Here is an 18,860-nt window from a genome sequence, read left to right as displayed (position 1 = left end):
TATATATATATATATATATATATATATATATATATATATATATATATATATATATATATATATATATATATATATATATATATATATATATATATATATATATATATATAATACATCTCAACAAACCACTTGGCAAGCACAAGTGGTTTGTTGATATATATATATATATATATATATATATATATATATATATATATATATATATATATAAGACTAAAAGATAATATTTTTAAGAAAGTAATCATTGCTTGCCGAATTAGCACATTCAATGAGCATATAATATATATATATATATATATATATATATATATATATATATATATATATATATACATATATATATATATATATATATATATATAGCTGACTCCGACATCCCATCTTAGTCCCACATATCTCAAGCCCGTCAGGAATAAAATGCCATTTTTATATTGTCCTGGATATGTTTGTGTTATATTTTCACTAAATTTTAATTTTCAACATGTTAATATTAAATATTTTACATTTTGTCAGGAAAGGGTAAAACTGATTTATAAGAAAATATAACTAAACATCACTGGCGATTTTGTTTAGAATTTTAAATTGGTGGCTGCAAATTTGCATTACCTGGCGAGAAAATAATATCACCTTGTTACGAAGGTTAATTAATTCTTGTATTATATTTTTGTCCTTGAAGCTGGGTTTAAGATGATGGGGCTGGTGGTAACATATACCATCTTTAAATATTATCAGTACTTAATCAGTTATTGCTCATTCATTTCTATCATTTATCAACCGGAAATTAATATAAAACCCGGATCGTTACAAAACACCGTAAGCATACAGTTACGAGTACCGTTGCTTTTGACCGTGTGAGTGTATCTACGGCCCATAAGAAAGGTAACCATAAAATATGCATGGCCAAATTCCACAAACTTTCATTCTCTGATGTATTTGCGATACTAGCCACTCTAAAGGCAGCACAATGAAATATGTAAAGTTCCTTTCAGACCCCTAGGTAGAAAGATTGAGCAGTCTTCAGTCTTCTATGTTTTACTCCTTACCTAAAATCATGAATTGTTAATGCGGTCGACATGTGGTTTATACGCCCTTACTGCATCGTATCTCATCAAGAATTTCATGGAAAAAAAAAAAAGAAAACAAAGGCCGCTTATACTACCATAAAAGAGCGATAAGACGTCACATCCTGCCTGACGCCTGTTTCTCTGATTACATTTCGTCCGTTGGTCACAGGACAGAGCCAACATGCTCCTGAAAGTTTCAGTGGAGAAAAAAAGCAAAATTAAAAATAAAAAGAGGTTGGAAATGTAGCAAGTGTGTCAACAGAAAAAAATCAACGAAGTCTTCAAAGAAGTGCTGTGAGTGATGAAACATGGGTGCATAAATTGGACTACAATTTTACATCTAAATGACAATCAAGTTGTTTATATGGTGTAGTTGCCTCTGGATCCTTGAGGCTTTTTGAAAGAACACCAAACTCAGTGACAGGATAAGACAGTATGGCTTCCCCCAACTCTACTAGTGCCAGTGCAAACGACACGTCAGAATCTCCTACTAATATGCAAGATTCCCAGGTGCAGTCTGCTTCCAGCCACAGAGACGTAAGGCAGGACGGCTTCATTTACTTAAGGGTTTGAGGATAAATCGGTTGGCATGCCACATAAGAATATTACGGTATATATATATATATATATATATATATATATATATATATATATATATATATATATATATATATATATATATATATATATATATATATATATATATATATATATATATATATATATATATATATATATATATATATATATATATATATATATATATATATATATATATATATATATATATATATATATATATATATATATATATATATATATATATATATATATATATATATATATATATATATATATATATATATATATATATATATATATATATATATATACATATATATTTTTTTTTTCTTACAGCAGAGGAGTCAGTTCAAGGGAATAAAAAAAAGGTAAGAGATGTTAAAAAAAAAACCGATACTCACTGCTCCTAAAAAGAGTTAGAGGAGTGGCCGAAAGATAGGTCAATTTCGGGAGGAGAGGTGTCCTGATACCCTTCTCTTGAAAGAGTTCAAGTCGTAGGCAGGAGGAAATACAGATGAAGGAAGATTGTTCCAGAGTTTACCAGCGTGAGGGATGAAAGAGTGAAGATGCTGGTTAACTCTTGCATAAGGGGTTTGGACAGTAAAGGGATGAGCTTGAGTAGAAAGTCGTGTGTGGCGAGGCCGCAGGAGGGGGGGAGGCATGCATTCAGCAAGTTCGGAAGAGCAGTCAGCATGAAAATATCGATAGAAGATAGAAAGAGAGGCAACACGGCGGCGAAATTTAAGAGGGAAAAGACTATTAGTAAGAGGAGGAGAGCTAATGAGACGAAAAGCCTTAGACTCCACTCTGTTCAAGAGAGCTGTGTGAGTGGAGCCCCCCCACACGTGAGATGCATACTCCATACGAGGGCGGACAAGGCCCCTGTAAATGGATAGCAACTGTGCGGTGGAGAAGAACTGGCGGAGACGGTATAGAATGCCCAGCCTCGAGGAAGATGATTTAGTAAGAGAAGAGATATCACTTGCTCTCGTGCCCAACGAACTTGATTCTTCTGAATTTTCCACCATCTGGCTAAGACTTCATTGTCATTCTATTACTAAATACATCTATGCTGTTTATCTCTCACCTAACTCTACTAACTATGTAAAATTCTTTAACTACTTGAACTCTAAAGTGGAGCAGATCTTGACCCACTCTCCCTTCGCTGAAATCTCCATCTTGGGAGATTTCAATGTTCACCACCAGCTTTGGCTACAACATTGCTCTCCTCAACGACCTAGAGCAGTTGGTTCAGCACCCTACACGTATCCCCGACCGTCTTGGAGACAGGCCCAACATACTAGACCTCTTCCTTACCTCTAACCCTTCCACTTACTCTGTCAAACTGTTTTCTCCGTTGAGCTCCTCCGATCACAACCTTATTTCTGTATCCTGTCCTATCGCTCCTGTACACCCTCTGGACCCACCGAAGAAGCGCTGCTTCTGGCATTTTGCTTCAGCTCGGTGGGACGACCTGAGGATGTACTTTTCCGATTTCCCGTGGAATGATTACTGCTTCCAGGAGAGAGACCCCTCTGTGTGTGCCCAGCGCTTCACAGAGGTGATTGTCTCCGGAATGGAGGCATACATTCCACGTACTTTCTCTATTCCTCATGCTACAAAGCCTTGGTTTAATCACGCCTGTTCTCGTGCTGTCAAAGACAGAGAGGCAGCTCACAAAAGGTACCAGAGCCTTCGCACTTCTACTAACCATGATCTTTACATTTCTGCCCGGAATCGTGCCAAATCTATTCTTTGACTTAACAAAAACTCCTTCATTAATAGAAAATGCCAAAACCTTGCTTTTTCTAATTCTTCCCGGGACTTCTGGCATCTAGCCAAAAACATTTCTTCCAACTTCACTTCTTCATCTTTCCCTCCTCTCCTTAGTCCTGACGGCAGCACCACCGTCTCATCTATCTCTTAGGCTGAACTCTTCTCTCAAACTTTCTCTAAAAATTCCACTCTGGACGATTCTGGGCATATTCCTCCTACTCATCCCTCCTCTGACCATGATCTTTACATTTCTGCCCGGAATCGTGCCAAATCTATTCTTTGACTTACCAAAAACTCCTTCATTAATAGAAAATGCCAAAACCTTACTTTTTCTAATTCTTCCCGGGACTTCTGGCATCTAGCCAAAAACATCTCCTCCAACTTCACTTCTTCATCTTTCCCTCCTCTCCTTAGTCCTGACGGCAGCACCACCGTCTCATCTATCTCTTAGGCTGAACTCTTCTCTCAAACTTTCTCTAAAAATTCCACTCTGGACGATTCTGGGCATATTCCTCCTACTCATCCCTGGAGATCTCCTTGCCTTCCTAACTGACTCTTGGTCATCCTCTCTTAGCCGTTTCGGTGAAACCTTTGCTATTGCGCTGGACATATCAAAAGCTTTTGATAGGGTCTGGCACAAATCTTTGCTTTCCAAACTACCCTCCTACGGTTTCTATCCTTCTCTCTGTACCTTTATCTCTAGTCTCCTTTCTAACTGTTCTATTTCTGCTGTGGTAGACGGTCACTGTGCTTCTCCTAAACCTATTAGCAGTGGTGTCCCGCAGGGCTCTGTCCTATCTCCCACTCTCTTTCTGTTGTTCATTAATGATCTTCTTTCCAAAACGAACTGTCCTATCCATTCTTACGCCGATGACTCTATTCAGCATTACTCATCTTCTTTTAATAGCAGACCCACCCAACAGGGACTAAACGATTCCAGGCTGGAGGCTGCAGAACGCTTAACCTCAGACCTTACTATAATTTCCGAGTGGGGTAAAAGGAACCTTGTGTCCTTCAATGCCTCAAAAACCTAATTTCTCCACCTATCAACTCGACACAATCTTCCAAACACCTATCCCCTATTCTTCGACAACACTCAGCTGTCACCTTCTTCTACACTAAACATCCTCGGTCTATCCTTAACTCAAAATCTTAACTGGAAACTTCACATCTCGTCTCTCACTAAATCAGTTTCCTCGAGGTTGGACGTTCTGTATCTTCTCCGCCAGTTCTTCTCCCCCGCACAGTTGCTATCCATATACAGGGGCATTGTCCGCCCTCGTATGGAGTATGCATCTCACGTGTGGGGGGGGCTCCACTCACACAGCTCTCTTGGACAGAGTGGAGTCTAAAAGGCTCGTCGTCTCATCAGCTCTCCTCCTCTTACTGATAGTCTTCTACCTCTTAATTTCCGCCGCCATGTTGCCTCTCTTTCTATCATCTATCGATATTTTCATGCTGACTGCTCTTCTGAACTTGCTAACTGCATGCCTCCCCCCCTCCCGCGGCCCCGCTGCACGCTACTTTCTACTCATGCTCATCCCTATACTGTCCAAATCCCTTATGCAAGAGTTAACCAGCATCTTCACTCTTTCATCCCTCACGCTGGTAAACTCTGGAACAATCTTCCCTCTTCTGTATTTCCTCCTGCCTACGACTTGAACTCTTTCAAGAGAAGGGTATCTGGACACCTCTCCTCCCGAAACTGACCTCTCTTTCGGCCACCTCTTTGGATTCTTTTTGTGAGCAGCGAGTAGCGGGCTTTTTTTTTATTACTATTGTTTACTTTTTATTGTGCCCTTGAGCTGTTGAGTATTAGCCATTGTGATTTGCATGCAATAACTTACCAAAATACATTTTATTTGCACTTACAGAGCCAGATGTCTATTAATATACCTGAAATGAGATAGATTATAGATATTTGGAAGACCATATAATTCGTTCGCGAATAATCTGACTCGAATGTTTGCTACAAGCTTGTCTTTCGTGAGTTTGTATGGTACTATATTATCGATGCAAATTGGCATGTTTGGGACTTATAGGCCTGTAAGAAGGGGTGATGGTTTATGTATACACAAATATTCATATATATTATTGAAAAAAAAAATAGCGTGAATATTGATTACAAGAGTTGATTTTCATGCAGTCACGAACTGACAATGCGCAGTGCCATATATATCAAAATTCACAATCTATGGATGGACAAATGAAATGAAACCGACTATAGATATTTTTTTTTCAGTGGTGTGCCATCATTAGCACTTCAGTGGTCAGTTGCGGCCTCTGCACTATTGGCTTTGCTCTCATAGCCTTCAATGACACCAGTACGGGCCTAGTTCTCCTCTTTGTTGGTGGTAAGCCTCATTTCTAATTCTATGAACAGATATAAATTAGATATAGTATACAGTGTTAAATATCACAGATGCATGAGGTATGTAGGCTTTCATTCCCAGATCCTATTTCGTATGCTCGAAAATAAAAATACACTATAGGTAACATTTTCCTGAGCAATGGAGAAGGAGGTTTAATTTAGAATTATACGGCTCTGACTGCTCAGTTTGTAACCTTGTATACAATAACTGGCTATGCCCAGCAAACTATCGGCCGTATTATTATTATCTTTTTTAAGCGTAATGGCGAAAATACAATCCATACCGTGGTGATACGCATCGTGATCACAAAGTTTGGTATTCTCAGCAACTTCTTTTGTTGTCGTGAAGCAAAGATTACGAACCTATCCAGAAAAAAATGTTTTAAACAATACAGTACCGTTATTATCTTTGTTTTAATTATTATTCCTTTAGTTGTGGTGAAAGTTTACCTGTAGCGCATTTACATGTACTTATAACATTAAACCTATAAATATGGTGGTTTTGTGAGCAGTGATCGTAAAGGGCAAGTTCGTCTATAGCTCTGTCACAACATAGCGGTAATAGACCGTATTGACAAGACATACAGCGTCATACTCTGCCCCCCAGAGAACTGTTTAAGAGTTGAACTCGGTTCTTTTTTCTATTCTGGGATTCCGGAATAAAATTTACTGTTTGGAACTAAATGTCCAAACATGATGTAAGCTACTGCTGGTTGTGAAAATAAATAAATAAATAAATAAATATATATATATATATATATATATATATATATATATATATATATATATATATATATATATATATATATATATATATATACACTTAACTTATTGCCACTGTTCACTGGTGTCTTTCATTACAAATTTAGTTCAGGACTTGCCCAGGAAAGTTCGTAGGAAAACATATGCTCATCTAGAATCTTGTCTAACATTTTATTGTTTTATATTACCACAGGCAGCATTGTTACGTTAGCGGTGTGTGCTGCAATTGGGAAGTACAAGGCACAAAACAAGAAAGAGCTGCACGATCGGCCCCCATCCTACAGAGTGTCCTGGCGACGTTCTTTCCTGCGCCGTGTTAAACGAGCCAAGTTAGTTCCATTTGGTTAGAATTAAATTGAGCATATTATTGTTTACATCATATATAAATTATGTTGAGATAATAAGAGCATTAGTCAAGTTACAGAACTGTGAAACATTTTCAGCAATCAAAATGGAGAGGAGCCACCGCTTCAGCCGAGTGGTCGTTTGCCGAGTAGCAACAATGTGCTGAGTTTATCTTCTAGCAGCCTCGTAACATTTGTGGAAAGTGCTTCAGGACATGCACCTCATATTAGACAAACACAATCCCTTGATAATATTGTAGATCCTCCTAGGTATGAAGATGCCGTGATATACATAGACGAAGCAACAAAGCGGAAACTCAAGTCAGACCTGTGCCTACCTTCTTCAACCAATTTTAGTTAAGGGAAGAGTTCGCTATGGTGTATTATAAAAATAGTCGAAAAACATTAAACTGAGTTATAGGGCCTGTCAAACCAGACTAGTCTAGAAGTGGGCGAGGCGACGCGCCCTCCGATGTATGCCCCCATTGAATAATCGATTGATAGAAGTGTCGAATGGCAAAGTTTGTTCCGATTCCGAAAATTTGAAAATCCTTAGCAGGGGAATCTACATAAACACCGGGTGTGAGTGGCACAGCGCCAAGTGTGTGTTTGATGATGTACCTTGTAGGTTTTGTGACCTATTCTAAATATATATGACAAAACAATCATAAATTAATACTTTCTCACGTATTCTGGCAACTTATCTTGGGAGGGCCGGTGTGTGATAAGGCAATGACGTGCTTAGATTGAGAGCAAAGCCATGACACGCCACTTCTTGCTCTCCTTACTCTCGCGTCCACCACCGTCTCCATAAATTTTAGGAGCACTTTATATACATAGAGATCTTCCTGAATAACCATGCCTAAAAGATAAAGGCATTTGTAGCAGATCCGAAGAAAGGCAAAAAAAGCTTAAGCTTCGGGCATGAGGGCAGCTGCCAGCCCGAAAGGCAGAACCCAGAAATCCCAATGAATCTCTGCATTTCAGAATTTGGACAAAATCTCTGAAAATAAACATGCTGGATTCTTCAGAGCCAACTGCCTTCAGTAAGTGTCACCTCACCATCATGTTAGGGATGAAGGAGGAGATTGATGGGTTGAAACGCAAAGATAAAAGAATAACGCCGAAGAAGTCTCAAAAGAAGAAAAGAATCAGCTCGAGTCCCAGCAGTGACGACACAGCATGTGGATTTTAGCAAAGATCAAACCTGGCAACGCGAGTGAGGGGGTGCCTCATAATACCCTCACCATCGGGCGAATAATATCCTTCGTAAGGGATGAACCAAATGCCAGATATTAGGAGCAAGTATTATTATGTGATTTTTGAACCTTAAGGAAACAAAAGATAGCTAACTTGCAGCATGGTAACTATGTTATGACACCATGACACGAAAAAAAAATGTATCGCATTTTTCTTAGAATTAGGTGTTAAAAAATATTATGCTATCTTCTTCTTTGTTGTTGTTTTTTTGCAAGATTGCAATACAATTTTGGGGGTAATAACTTGATTAATCGTAGAACAAAATTGCTAAAGCCTTTTTAGAGGATACTTTTTGCCTCTTTTTTTTTTTACGACTAACAGATTTTTTTTTTTTTTTTGCTGTTTTAAGTCTTGGTAGGTAGGTTATAAAATGTTTAATGTGCAAGTAAAAAAAAAGTGGGCACTAAAATGGCGGAAGAGATCAGCTTCATAATTTTAGCTCGGGAAGAATGAGGATATTAAGCTGTGCTTAGTGAGTATCCTGCATTTGCCTCTAGATTGTAGTCCATATGTACAGTCCCTTATGTCTGCTCCCTTGACTAAATCAAGGCCTTTATTTTTTTAGCACTTGTCCCCTACCATTGTATCTTTTTAGTTTCCTGGTGCTACTTACACATGTATCCTTAGTTGTATAATCACACTCTGTACTGCCTGGGGGTTGGGATGGCATGCTCCTCCCTTCTCCTTTGTTGTTTTACATGCAACAATAAACTATCAATCAATCAATCAATCTGCACAGCATATAATTAAGTCAAGGCCGCCAGGTTATTTCGAGATCACAGCGAACTTTCCCCATACCAACTGTATTCAAATAACAATATGACTGATGTTATCAGCATTATGAGAAATATATCGACAAAAAATGTGTATCAGTTTCAATTCACCAACCTATTACCGACGCCCCGCTTACCTTCCCCACCACCCTCTCACCCTCTGCTCAACAAGTCCTTCACACGCTTCCACACCTTCCTCGCCCCCTCGTGTGCCATCAGCTAGTGACATCTCAAGTAATGGACGGCTTACTCTTTTGATTTAGTGGCGCCCTTGTCACTAAGCCGCGAATTTTGGAAAATCAACCGCTTTGGTGCGAATCGCCATAACTCCCTTATTTCTGGGGCTACAGAAAAGTTTTTGGTATCAATCGACGGCAAAATGATGCACCGGTAAAACTAGAGAAGTACAACAGTATCTGAGACCTTGGAAAGGTTATTATTCGCGTGGGGGCAATATTGGATTGGGGGGTAAGTGTTAACTTTGAAAGAGGTGCCTACGTTTCCCTTCTTCAACATTAGCCATTACTTACATTACTGACGACGCCAAGATGGTCCGGCGGCTTCACCAGATCCGTCTTCCTCCGAAGAAGCTTTGTCACTAAATGACGGGACAGGCGCTCCACCACTCTGCTGCTGGAGTGCTCTTTCCGACTGTGGTGGGTATAGCCGTGCCGCTTCTCGTAAAAAGGGATGTAGTTCAGTTCCTCCTTCGCAATTCTGAAGATAAAGATATCGCCCTAAGTATTGGCTCAGGAAGGTGGGTCGAATGCCAGGACGCTTGACCCACTCCTTGACGTCCCTCCAGAGTCGCTCAATGTTCTGTGTGTGCACCTCTGAATCTGCTGGGTCAACAAAGTTTTCAGAATGATTTACTCGTATTACTCTGTGTGTTTATCCTTCTTTAGATATATTTGAATATGCTTTCCAGCAGTCACTTATAATGACTGACCCCTGGCGAACGTTTTTCTTTATAATAGGAATGAGTGTAGCAGAGTCACGTTTTGCACTCAATGGCTCTATTAGAGGAACTACCACACACGTTTTGGAGTCACGTTCTACTGCACCAAATAGCCATGTTTGGCTCAACACTCGGCCCCATTCATATTTTCTTTTCACTATTAAAGTTTCGTCAATTTCTACGATTTTGTCCCCTCCACCAATAGGTTTCTGATTAGAAAACCAGAACTCCGTCACCTCGCTGCAGAAACTTCTCCAGTCCACGGCCGTCTGTCTTGAGATTTCTAAATTTGCTAGGATTTGGCCGTGTGAAAATGCTTCCTAACCCATACATTAAGGAAACGCAATATTTGTCAGGGTTTTAATTGTGTATTTTCTAAGAATGTGCCTTTATAGTCACTTGTAGAGAAATTACAAAGCCGCCGTTTCTTGGTTTTGGGAATCACATAATGAGCCTGTGCACCGCCAATGTTTCCTGTCTTCATGATATATGCAGTCACGTCCACACGTTACGCACACTACGTGACGAGGTAGCACACCGTGATCGCGAAGAATTTTCAACGCTTCTTCGTCGTCTTTGTGCGCTTTTTTAATCAATGCATACTCAGTGAGGGAACAAGCTGAACATAAAGAATCCATGCTCATACTGACCCAGCAACCACCAACAACCAAACACTCCACGTATGTATGTTACCTACACGGAGCATCGCTATTGGTTGAATACAACTTAGACGTGTCCTCAGCAAAAAAAGATTATTGGCTACTTGAGAATAACACAAACCAACTAACAAACATTAGAGAATAACTAATAACCTGAATTCGATGGAAATTTTTCGAACACAAGTAACCTGCGTTCGAACCTGCTTCACCCGTTCGTACGTGCTACCGAACCTGCTTCACCCGTTCGTACGTGCTACCGAACCTGCTTCACGCGTTCGTACGTGCTACCAGTAAGTGAATACATAGGGTAAGGTGGGGTAAGTTGCCCCCCATAAGGGAGACTGCCTGTTGTAGCCACATTTTTTGCAATAGAATTTTGAAAAAAAGTTATGTTGAAAGCTTAGGCTAAGGCCTATCTATGCCTATATTATATCCACTCATTATGATTTTGACTTTATTATAATGACAATTTTTTAAAAAATAATAAAGGGGGCTTCTTACCCTGCATGTGGGGTAAGAAGCCCACTGGGTAGGCCTTTTACCCCACTCTGGTTTACAATAATAAAACTCACAGAAACATAAGGAAAATTTTTTTTTCACATTATAAAAATATAAAATGTATTCCCTTTTGAAAATTATACCCTATAAATCTCTCTTGATGTGAAATATAGGAACACAGTCAAATTTGTGTATCCTAATGAACAGAATGTAAAACTAAACAATTAATTAATTTTCTAAAAGGTATCCCCTTCTTTTAGACTAGTAATATTAGACTAGCTTCCCTTTCTTGTGAATTTTTGTAACAAAAGGAACATTACTTTCATGAAAAATATATGGAACTAAATATTCAAATAATTTGATAAAATATGTCCTTTCTGTTGAATATTGATATCTGAAACAGTTAAAAACACCAACTTCCTTATAGTCTCAAACTCAAAAGTGTTCACTTATGGATGCATTTCAAAAACTTAAACATGCAGAATGTACAACTGGAGTAGGCCTGGATCTGTATGTATGTCAAAACTGCAAGTCTGATTAGGCATTACAGTATTGCTATTTTTTTGTATTTATAGCAATACTGTAATGCCTAATCAGACTCGCAGTTTTGACTTACATACAGATCTAGGCCTACTCCAGTTGTGCATTCTGCATGTGACCAATTTCTACAAACCCGACATTGGACCCATTTTTCTGAAGGTCTGCTATTAGCTAACTCTACAGTTCTTTGTCGTTAATTAGGTATCATTAAAATCACTGAAAACTTACAAGAAATTAGTCAAAAAGAAGAAATGTCCCCTTGTGGCCAGAGCAACTGTGCATTGTTTACTCCATTAGTTCCTGTGAGCACAGAGAGTTGGCGCTGCCTACTTGATCATGTGACTGGTTGAGAAAAGAAAGACAGACAAAACCAAGGGGGGGCCTTTCACCTCAGGGGGGCATCTTACCCCACCTTACTCTAGTCGTTTATGACGGTTGCAAGATTCTTATAACGGGAATTACTTACCATTTAGATGCTTCAATATTACCTTTAGGGAGACTCGCCCGTCAGGCGGGTCTCGGCACCACATGACATCCCCTCCCGATATAGTGTGTCTATCACTGAAACTTCCCGTTTTCTATGAACTCTTCGGAGAGCATGGGCAATCCATCTACCTGTCATCAATTCGGGGAGACACAATAGAATCACAGGAGAGGATGCCGACCGATATGCCACCAGTGTAACGCCCTGAATTTCACTCCACTATACTCCCACATGACCACAGCGTGTCACGAAACACACGAGAAATTAATCCAGATAAGGAAAGGTTTTACCGGCGCCGGGGATCGAATCCGCGACCAGCGAGACGGGAAAGCCACTCCTTAATCAGTCGGCCAAAGAGGTCTACCACTCGCTGTGTGAGTTAAGGGAGACTCGCCCTTCAAGCGGGTCTTCGGCACCACAGTACGCCACATCCTCATCTCATCCTTCGGCCTCGAGTAAAAATAGTCATTGTAGATTTCCTTTGCCTGTGAGAAGCTATAATTAAGGCAGGGTAAATTGCATTTTGATAACTACAGTAAGGTAAAGACTAACACGTTGGGCTCGCTTCTTTATTTCCGAAAATATCCAAACCTGGAAAACTTGATAAAGCTGCTGCAAAGCCGAGCGAAATCACTTTTTTTCATGACTTGTTTTAAGCCAAATGCATGTTGTAACTGATTGTATTAGTCATTCTTTTTAGCGAGAAACAAATTCAGCATCTTCCCTTCTTCCTTCAACAACCAGGTAAGGTGCCAGGTGTTCAAGGTGAGGGAGTCTGTACCTGGCACGGTTCTCGATGGTTCGCTCACCTAACAACACCTCTTCCCGTGGTCCTGGTTCAATGACCACATGTGTCCACCAGCCACGTATGTAACTGTTGGGAAGAGAAGTTATGTTATGATGCTCGTGGTTGTAATGTCGGTGTGGCAATTCTATGATGTTAGCAGTGCATTTTAGTGGTGTTATTGGTGCATTAAGGGATGATTAATTCACTGGAAAGGAAATGCACTTAGTATGAGTGGCGGGTCTCTCTCTCTCTCTCTCTCTCTCTCTCTCTCTCTCTCTCTCTCTCTCTCTATATATATATATATATATATATATATATATATATATATATATATATATAATCACCTGTAATCACTGTAAGGGTAGCCGATCAAGTAAAGCTCAGTGCTGTAATATGTAAGTCGGAACAACCCTCGATGATGGGATCGAGTATCCAAATTCCACACTCCTAGGCACTGTAATAGAAGTAGAAGTAGTAGTAGTAGTAGTAGTAGTAGTAATAGTAGTAGTAGTAGTAGTAGTAGTAGTAGTTATGGTAGTAGTCAGTTTCACCAAGATACTACAGGCGCGCTGGAAAAGTTTAGTCTGCTTGGCCCAGGAAGCTTGCTCCTCGCTCACACTGCCACGCAGTGCTATGTGATGCATAAAAAAATATGTTAACACCTCAAAATCACCATGAAATATTAACTTAACGCAATTTCACCATTGAACACCTACAGTGCCTAAAATGGCAAAGATTATGATGAGACAAACTACATAGCCATAAGTACACTGTTAACTTGAATATAGATATAAATATAAACTTGTTTTTATCGTATAGAATAATATCTCCAGTCATCACATGATATCTACGATAAAAAAAATAATTAGTCGTCTTGTATTAAAGAATGAATGTTATAGATGATGACTCAAGGATGGCAATGCTACTAAGAAAACACAGGTAGGCCTTGTGGTATTCCAGACAGTATTAGATAACTAAGAACATAGCGCGGAGTCGTGATGCCAGCGGTGTAGGAGGAAGCAAACTGACGGGTTCTGCGCGGTGATTGGTTACTATATCAATCAATCAATCAATGGGGGCATACGCCGGGGGGCGCGTCGCCCCAAATGACAAACATTCCACCAAATATTCTATGAAACACTTAGTATATATACTTAGTATGCAAATTTCTAATCTGCGGATGCAACACTACTGTATTCTTAAGATATTATTACTCACTGCTCCCATTTTCTTCCATCCAAGATGATGATCTTTGCCAGTCATGGAAAAGAAAATGACAACTGGGCCAGCCTGAAAGAGAAACCTTAATAATAATAATAATAATAATAATAATAATAATAATAATAATAATAATAATAAATAATAATAATAATAAGAAGAAGAAGAAGAAAAAGAAGAAGAAAAATATAGAATTTTTATTATTATTATTATTATCGGCGAACAGCTCACCCATCTGTTCATCCTCCCTTTCGGACCTTTCGGACTGGTCGATGAATTGTTACTTGGGGAAATCTGAGGAACGTAAACTTTGGCAATCCCGAATTTTGCCCTGGCTAGTGTCCCTGGGTAATGGGGTTCTTCACACCACAGGCTCAAACGGCCACTGAGACGGAGATGAGCACCGCAGCCACGTTCCTGCATATCCTCTGGACCCACCGAAGAGGGGGTGCTTCTGGAATAACAATTCAGCTCGGTGGGATGACAGGTAGAAGTGCTTTTCAGATTTCCCATGGAATGCTTACTGCTTCCACGTCAGAGACCTTCCAGTATGCGCCCATAAGATGCCAGCATATTATGGAGGTGATTGTCCTTGGGATGGAGGCACACATTCTGCTTACTTTCTCTACTCCTCATGCAATAAAGCCGTTGCATAAGGAAGAGCTGTATTATCTTAACTTTCCACAGATTTTTATCAACCAATAAGCGTCTTGTCCGTCATAATAGGGTAAACGTATTTTCAACACTAAGATAAAAAATATGCCGTACTACTACTACAACTACTACTACTACTACTACTACTACTACTACTACTACTACTACTGCTACTACTACTACTACTACAGCTACTGTTGTCATTTTTTCTATTACTAAAATATATTACCACTAAAACTTACCGTAAAGTTCTTAGGCACGTAGTCTCGAGAACATGGGTGCTTAACGTTATCTAAGAACAAAACGTTGTCTCCTTCAAGGACACGGTACAAGTCTTCTTCGTAGGCCGTCTGTATGAGTCTGAGGAGGAAAATATTGAGTAGGAATAAGGAAATAATATTTTTAGGTTAGCCTACATAATAATAGAGGAGACCGGGGCTACTTACTCATGTATGTTAATTTAATGTGTACTTTGAATAGCAATCCCCAATTAGAAAATGAAAAATTCTTGCAAGTGTGTGTGTGTGTGTGAGAGAGAGAGAGAGAGAAAGAGAAAGAGAGAGAGAGGGGGGGGGGGGGCCTCTCTTATCACGGTCACGGCTCACTACTCACAGTATCCACTCAACCCTTCCTACCTACCTAACATCCTTTCCCACCATCCCCAGCCACCGACCCCCCCTTAACCTTGACACCACTCAACCCCAACACACCCACCTGTGCACATTCTGTATCTTTATATCTGTGGTGCTGGTGACAGGATGGGCCGTGAAGAAGATATGTGAAAGGAGACCATTGATATGAGCTCCGGTGGCCCCAGCGTGGTAGGTTCTGGACACATCAGGGACCACACACTCCCTGCCACCTCTCACCTCCGTGCTCCTGAACCATATGTCCCAGTCATGGTCCTGTGAAGATTGGTTGAGGAAACGTGAGAAATTACAAGTTTTTATAATTTTTTTTGTGTGAAATAAATGAATAAAAAAAAATACGAATGATACTGTCAAGCAAGTGTGTAAATAATTGCTAATAACTATATAAGGCAGACAAAATGAATAAGGGATGGTGGACCAGCAAAGCGATTAAAAGCCGTAGATATCATAAGCTGTGAAGGAAGGAAAAGATGAGAGAGAGAGAGAGAGAGAGAGAGAGAGAGAGAGAGAGAGAGAGAGAGAGAGAGAGAGAGAGAGAGAGAGAGAGAGAGAGAGAGAGAGAATTATTAAAAACATCATGAAGCACTATGAAACAAACTATGTACATCGCCACCTCACAATCTATTTTTCTTACCTGTCTAATGATTAACCTTTAGACGGCGGTAGAACTCTATATAGACCGTCCAAAATTAAATCCGTCAGTTTTGTATGGCAGAAATATAACAGCACTTCCAGATTACGGTAGAATCTATATATAGACGATAGTTAAAACACCTCTTATGCGGCATAACTATATTTATGCTATGGTCCTAAGGTCGGCAGTGACTATATGTAGACGGTTAATATCGGGGGAGCTACTCTTCAAATACTGCCCCCGTCTAAGGGTTAAAGGTGATTCAAGAACCTCCCCGACTTAGGCAGACCATATAGTTTTGTTCAGGCCCCCAGTCTACCTAATGATCTGTCAATTTCTTTAGTGTTTTCCCTTCTTTTCCTCCCTCTTTCTATACTCTATCACATTCTTCACCCTCCTAAACCTGTAATCACCTTTTCAGCGGTTTTCCACCTGTCGTACACCTCATCCACAAAGGACCTGGTCACCATCCATCCGTAGCCAGCATGCGTTTCCACTCTGTAGGCGAGGTCAGGTCTCGAGGCCACGTGAAGGGCGCCCAGATCATTCCAGGCACTCACGCAGTATAGGCTTGGGTCAGCGTCCAGAAGCCAGGAGGTCTGGTTGAAGTAGCTGTGTGTGCAGTAGACAAAGCAGAAGGAATGGTAGGAGGGTAAAAAGGTGCCATGAGAACTTAGCAGTGAGGACAAGACAAGTTCAAGACCTGCTGAACCTGATTACTCCAGTCTTATCTAGCTTTGTGGAACTCCTTGTGGTACTGGAATAAACACATGGATAGCTACTGTACCGATCAGTGTGGAGGGTGGAGGACGAGGAGGATTTACATAGATATTCAGACCACACCGACCCTATAGTTCAGACTAGGTGGTCTGTCTTTAAACCTAAATGAAATTACATTAATAAATTGCCACCAAGACTCTGCATTTCTACTTTAGTAAATATTAAGGTGAAGGAAATGTCGGTCGAATTTGCTTTTAAAGGAGTTAATTGTGTTGCACTGGACCGTTGGAGGTGGGAGCTTATTCCATTCTCGCACCACAAGACTGATGAAGAAAAAAATGATGATGTCTGAATTTATCTGTATACACTCAAGTTTTATGCCATTATTTCGAAACGTGTTATCGATTATAAATAATTTCGATTTTTCTACATTCGTAAAGCAATTGAATATTTTGAAACATTCGATCAGTTTTCCTCGGAGGAAGCTTTTCTTAAAAAAGAACATGTTAATTAAGAGTTGAGAGCCTTTTATCGTAAGGTTTCTTGCGCAAGGAAGAGATCATCTTTGTTGCCCGACGTAGAACACCTAATTTAGCCATGTCCTTCACATGGTAGGCAGACCAAAACTGTACTGCTTATTCCAAATGGGATAGGACTAAACTATTTAAAGTGGGAGTATTACATCTTTATTTTTTTTTATTTAAAGTTTCTATTAATGAAACCCAGCATTCTGTTCGCTTTATTTGCTGCGTCAATGCATTGCTGTGAGAAGTTGAGGTTTGACGCGATTTTGATACTCACGCCCTTGACACACTGAACGATTTTGAGTTTAACGTAACTCATTTCGAAGTCCAACTTCTTATTTTTTTTGTTTCAATTTGAAGAACCTGGCACTTTTCTATATTAAAGGGCATATCCCATCTATTAGTTCAAGTTAAAATTTTATGCAAATCTTCGAGGTTTGGTCTGTCTTCGTCTGGGAGAACCGGATTACCAATCTTTGTGTCGTCAGCAAATTTATTAATGAGATTATTAAGTCCTAAGTCAATGTCGCTTATGTAAATAACAAACAGCACAGGGCCAAGAACTGAGCCCTGAGGGACACCATCTGTGGCAGGCGCCCACCAGGTCTACTAGGCTTCAAGGTGCTTTGTTGAGGCTAAGGCACTGGTCCGGGTTTGTAAAGATTGCTCACGATTAAAGTATACTTCTCTAGGTCTGAGAATAACAAAGTTGGAGGCGCGGGTGTGAAGATGTGTTCGCTGCGGAGTCTCGTATAAGAAGGGCCATGCATGGTGATTTTTAACTTGCCAGGTTAAGAAGTGCTGCCGCATTGGCACTGATTCAATAGACGTTCGATTCCTTTTCACTCCGCTTCTAATTCTACTGTGGTATTAGATTACTACCACTTGTTCTCTAGGTCTAATTAAATATCATTAAATCAATGATATTAATAATATACAATATATATATATATATATATATATATATATATATATATATATATCTATATATATATATATATATATATATCTATATATATATATATATATATATATATATATATATATATATATATATATATATATATTTATTTATATATTTATATATATATATATATATATATATTTATATTTATATAAAAAAGGCAAAAATTTCCATTCTGCCATCTTCTCAGGCTGTAAAATAATTTCTTCTCCCCCCCCCCCCCCGCCCTCTCCCTTCCGCCCTTCTTTTTCATTAATTTCCCACCCCATTCCTCCCGCCTACTTCCATCTCTCACCTGAAGAAGTCAGGAGCGAGAAGAAGATCTTCTTCCAAAATGATGGCCTTGGAAGAGGAAGGAAAAGCCACGTGAAAAAGGGAGTGGAGGACGAAGCGGATGTGCAGAGAAATTCTTACTCCCGGTGAAGGAAACATGCGTCCTTCCAATTGTTGATTGATGACGTACTTTACCTGTGTGGATTATTATCATTATCATCACTATCATCATTGTAATGTCAATATTACTGTATCATTCTCATTTAATCTGATAATATTCATAATACTAATGACAATACCAATATGAAGAAGTTAAAATACTGGACGGTGCCAACTTCACTAAATCTTGTATATATACAAATAAG

The 18,860-nt window shown here is 39.4% G+C and overlaps 3 protein-coding genes across 10 annotated transcripts in view; 1 reads left to right on the top strand and 2 right to left on the bottom strand.

The window, feature by feature from the left end:
• Window positions 1-12,142, bottom strand: part of LOC126998803 (ketimine reductase mu-crystallin-like) — a 35,746-nt gene extending 23,604 nt beyond the window's left edge. Inside the window, exons 1-2 of one of the 5 annotated variants that reach the window (XM_050860883.1) lie at window positions 12,076-12,142; window positions 9,463-9,649 (exon numbers count right to left, since the gene is read on the bottom strand). Coding sequence is in view for 1 of the 5 variants with exons in the window: in XM_050860878.1 (XP_050716835.1) it covers window positions 1,160-1,162 (3 nt within the window). In the remaining 4 variants the exon portion in view is untranslated. Of the gene's footprint in view, window positions 1-1,159; window positions 1,256-9,462; window positions 11,093-11,815; window positions 11,943-12,075 lie in introns of those variants that run through there. The other 4 variants (XM_050860882.1, XM_050860884.1, XM_050860881.1 and 1 more) reach the window with 4 other exon arrangements.
• Window positions 1,214-8,473, top strand: LOC126998808 (uncharacterized). 4 transcript variants are annotated; one of them, XM_050860894.1, is made up of 4 exons: window positions 1,214-1,631; window positions 5,665-5,776; window positions 6,749-6,884; window positions 6,999-8,473. In XM_050860894.1, the coding sequence occupies exons 1-4, from the start codon at window positions 1,500-1,502 to the stop codon at window positions 7,258-7,260; spliced, it is 642 nt and encodes a 213-aa protein (XP_050716851.1). In that variant the 5' UTR covers window positions 1,214-1,499; the 3' UTR covers window positions 7,261-8,473. The 4 variants fall into 4 exon arrangements, 3 of the variants coding, with proteins under 3 accessions (XP_050716851.1, XP_050716852.1, XP_050716853.1); XM_050860895.1 differs by having other exon boundaries at window positions 1,215-1,601; XM_050860896.1 differs by lacking the exon at window positions 1,214-1,631 and adding an exon at window positions 2,568-2,609.
• A 455-nt stretch (window positions 12,143-12,597) lies between the features above and the next one.
• LOC126999065 (protein O-linked-mannose beta-1,2-N-acetylglucosaminyltransferase 1-like) overlaps window positions 12,598-18,860 on the bottom strand; it is a 16,519-nt gene continuing 10,256 nt past the window's right edge. The window contains exons 11-17 of the mRNA XM_050861444.1: window positions 18,518-18,690; window positions 16,428-16,626; window positions 15,445-15,635; window positions 14,973-15,090; window positions 14,077-14,148; window positions 13,203-13,312; window positions 12,598-12,945 (exon numbers count right to left, since the gene is read on the bottom strand). Of these exons, the coding sequence (XP_050717401.1) occupies window positions 12,768-12,945; window positions 13,203-13,312; window positions 14,077-14,148; window positions 14,973-15,090; window positions 15,445-15,635; window positions 16,428-16,626; window positions 18,518-18,690 (1,041 nt within the window). The 3' untranslated portion in view covers window positions 12,598-12,767. The remainder of the gene's footprint in view (window positions 12,946-13,202; window positions 13,313-14,076; window positions 14,149-14,972; window positions 15,091-15,444; window positions 15,636-16,427; window positions 16,627-18,517; window positions 18,691-18,860) is intronic.

The sequence above is a fragment of the Eriocheir sinensis genome, chromosome 15 (assembly GCF_024679095.1).
Source record: "Eriocheir sinensis breed Jianghai 21 chromosome 15, ASM2467909v1, whole genome shotgun sequence".
NCBI classification, from domain to species: Eukaryota; Metazoa; Arthropoda; class Malacostraca; order Decapoda; family Varunidae; genus Eriocheir; species Eriocheir sinensis.
Note: the sequence above shows the minus strand (reverse complement) of the source record. Positions and strands in the feature narration are given on the sequence as shown.

Excerpts from the sequence above, each read along its gene's own strand:
- LOC126998808 (XM_050860894.1), top strand. The coding sequence starts at position 1,500 with ATGGCTTCCCCCAACTCTACTAGTGCCAGTGCAAACGACACGTCAGAA. Across the intron at positions 1,632-5,664 it reads ACGGCTTCATTTACTTAAGG|TGGTGTGCCATCATTAGCAC; the intron begins GTTTGAGGATAA and ends TTTTTTTTTCAG. Across the intron at positions 5,777-6,748 it reads AGTTCTCCTCTTTGTTGGTG|GCAGCATTGTTACGTTAGCG; the intron begins GTAAGCCTCATT and ends ATATTACCACAG.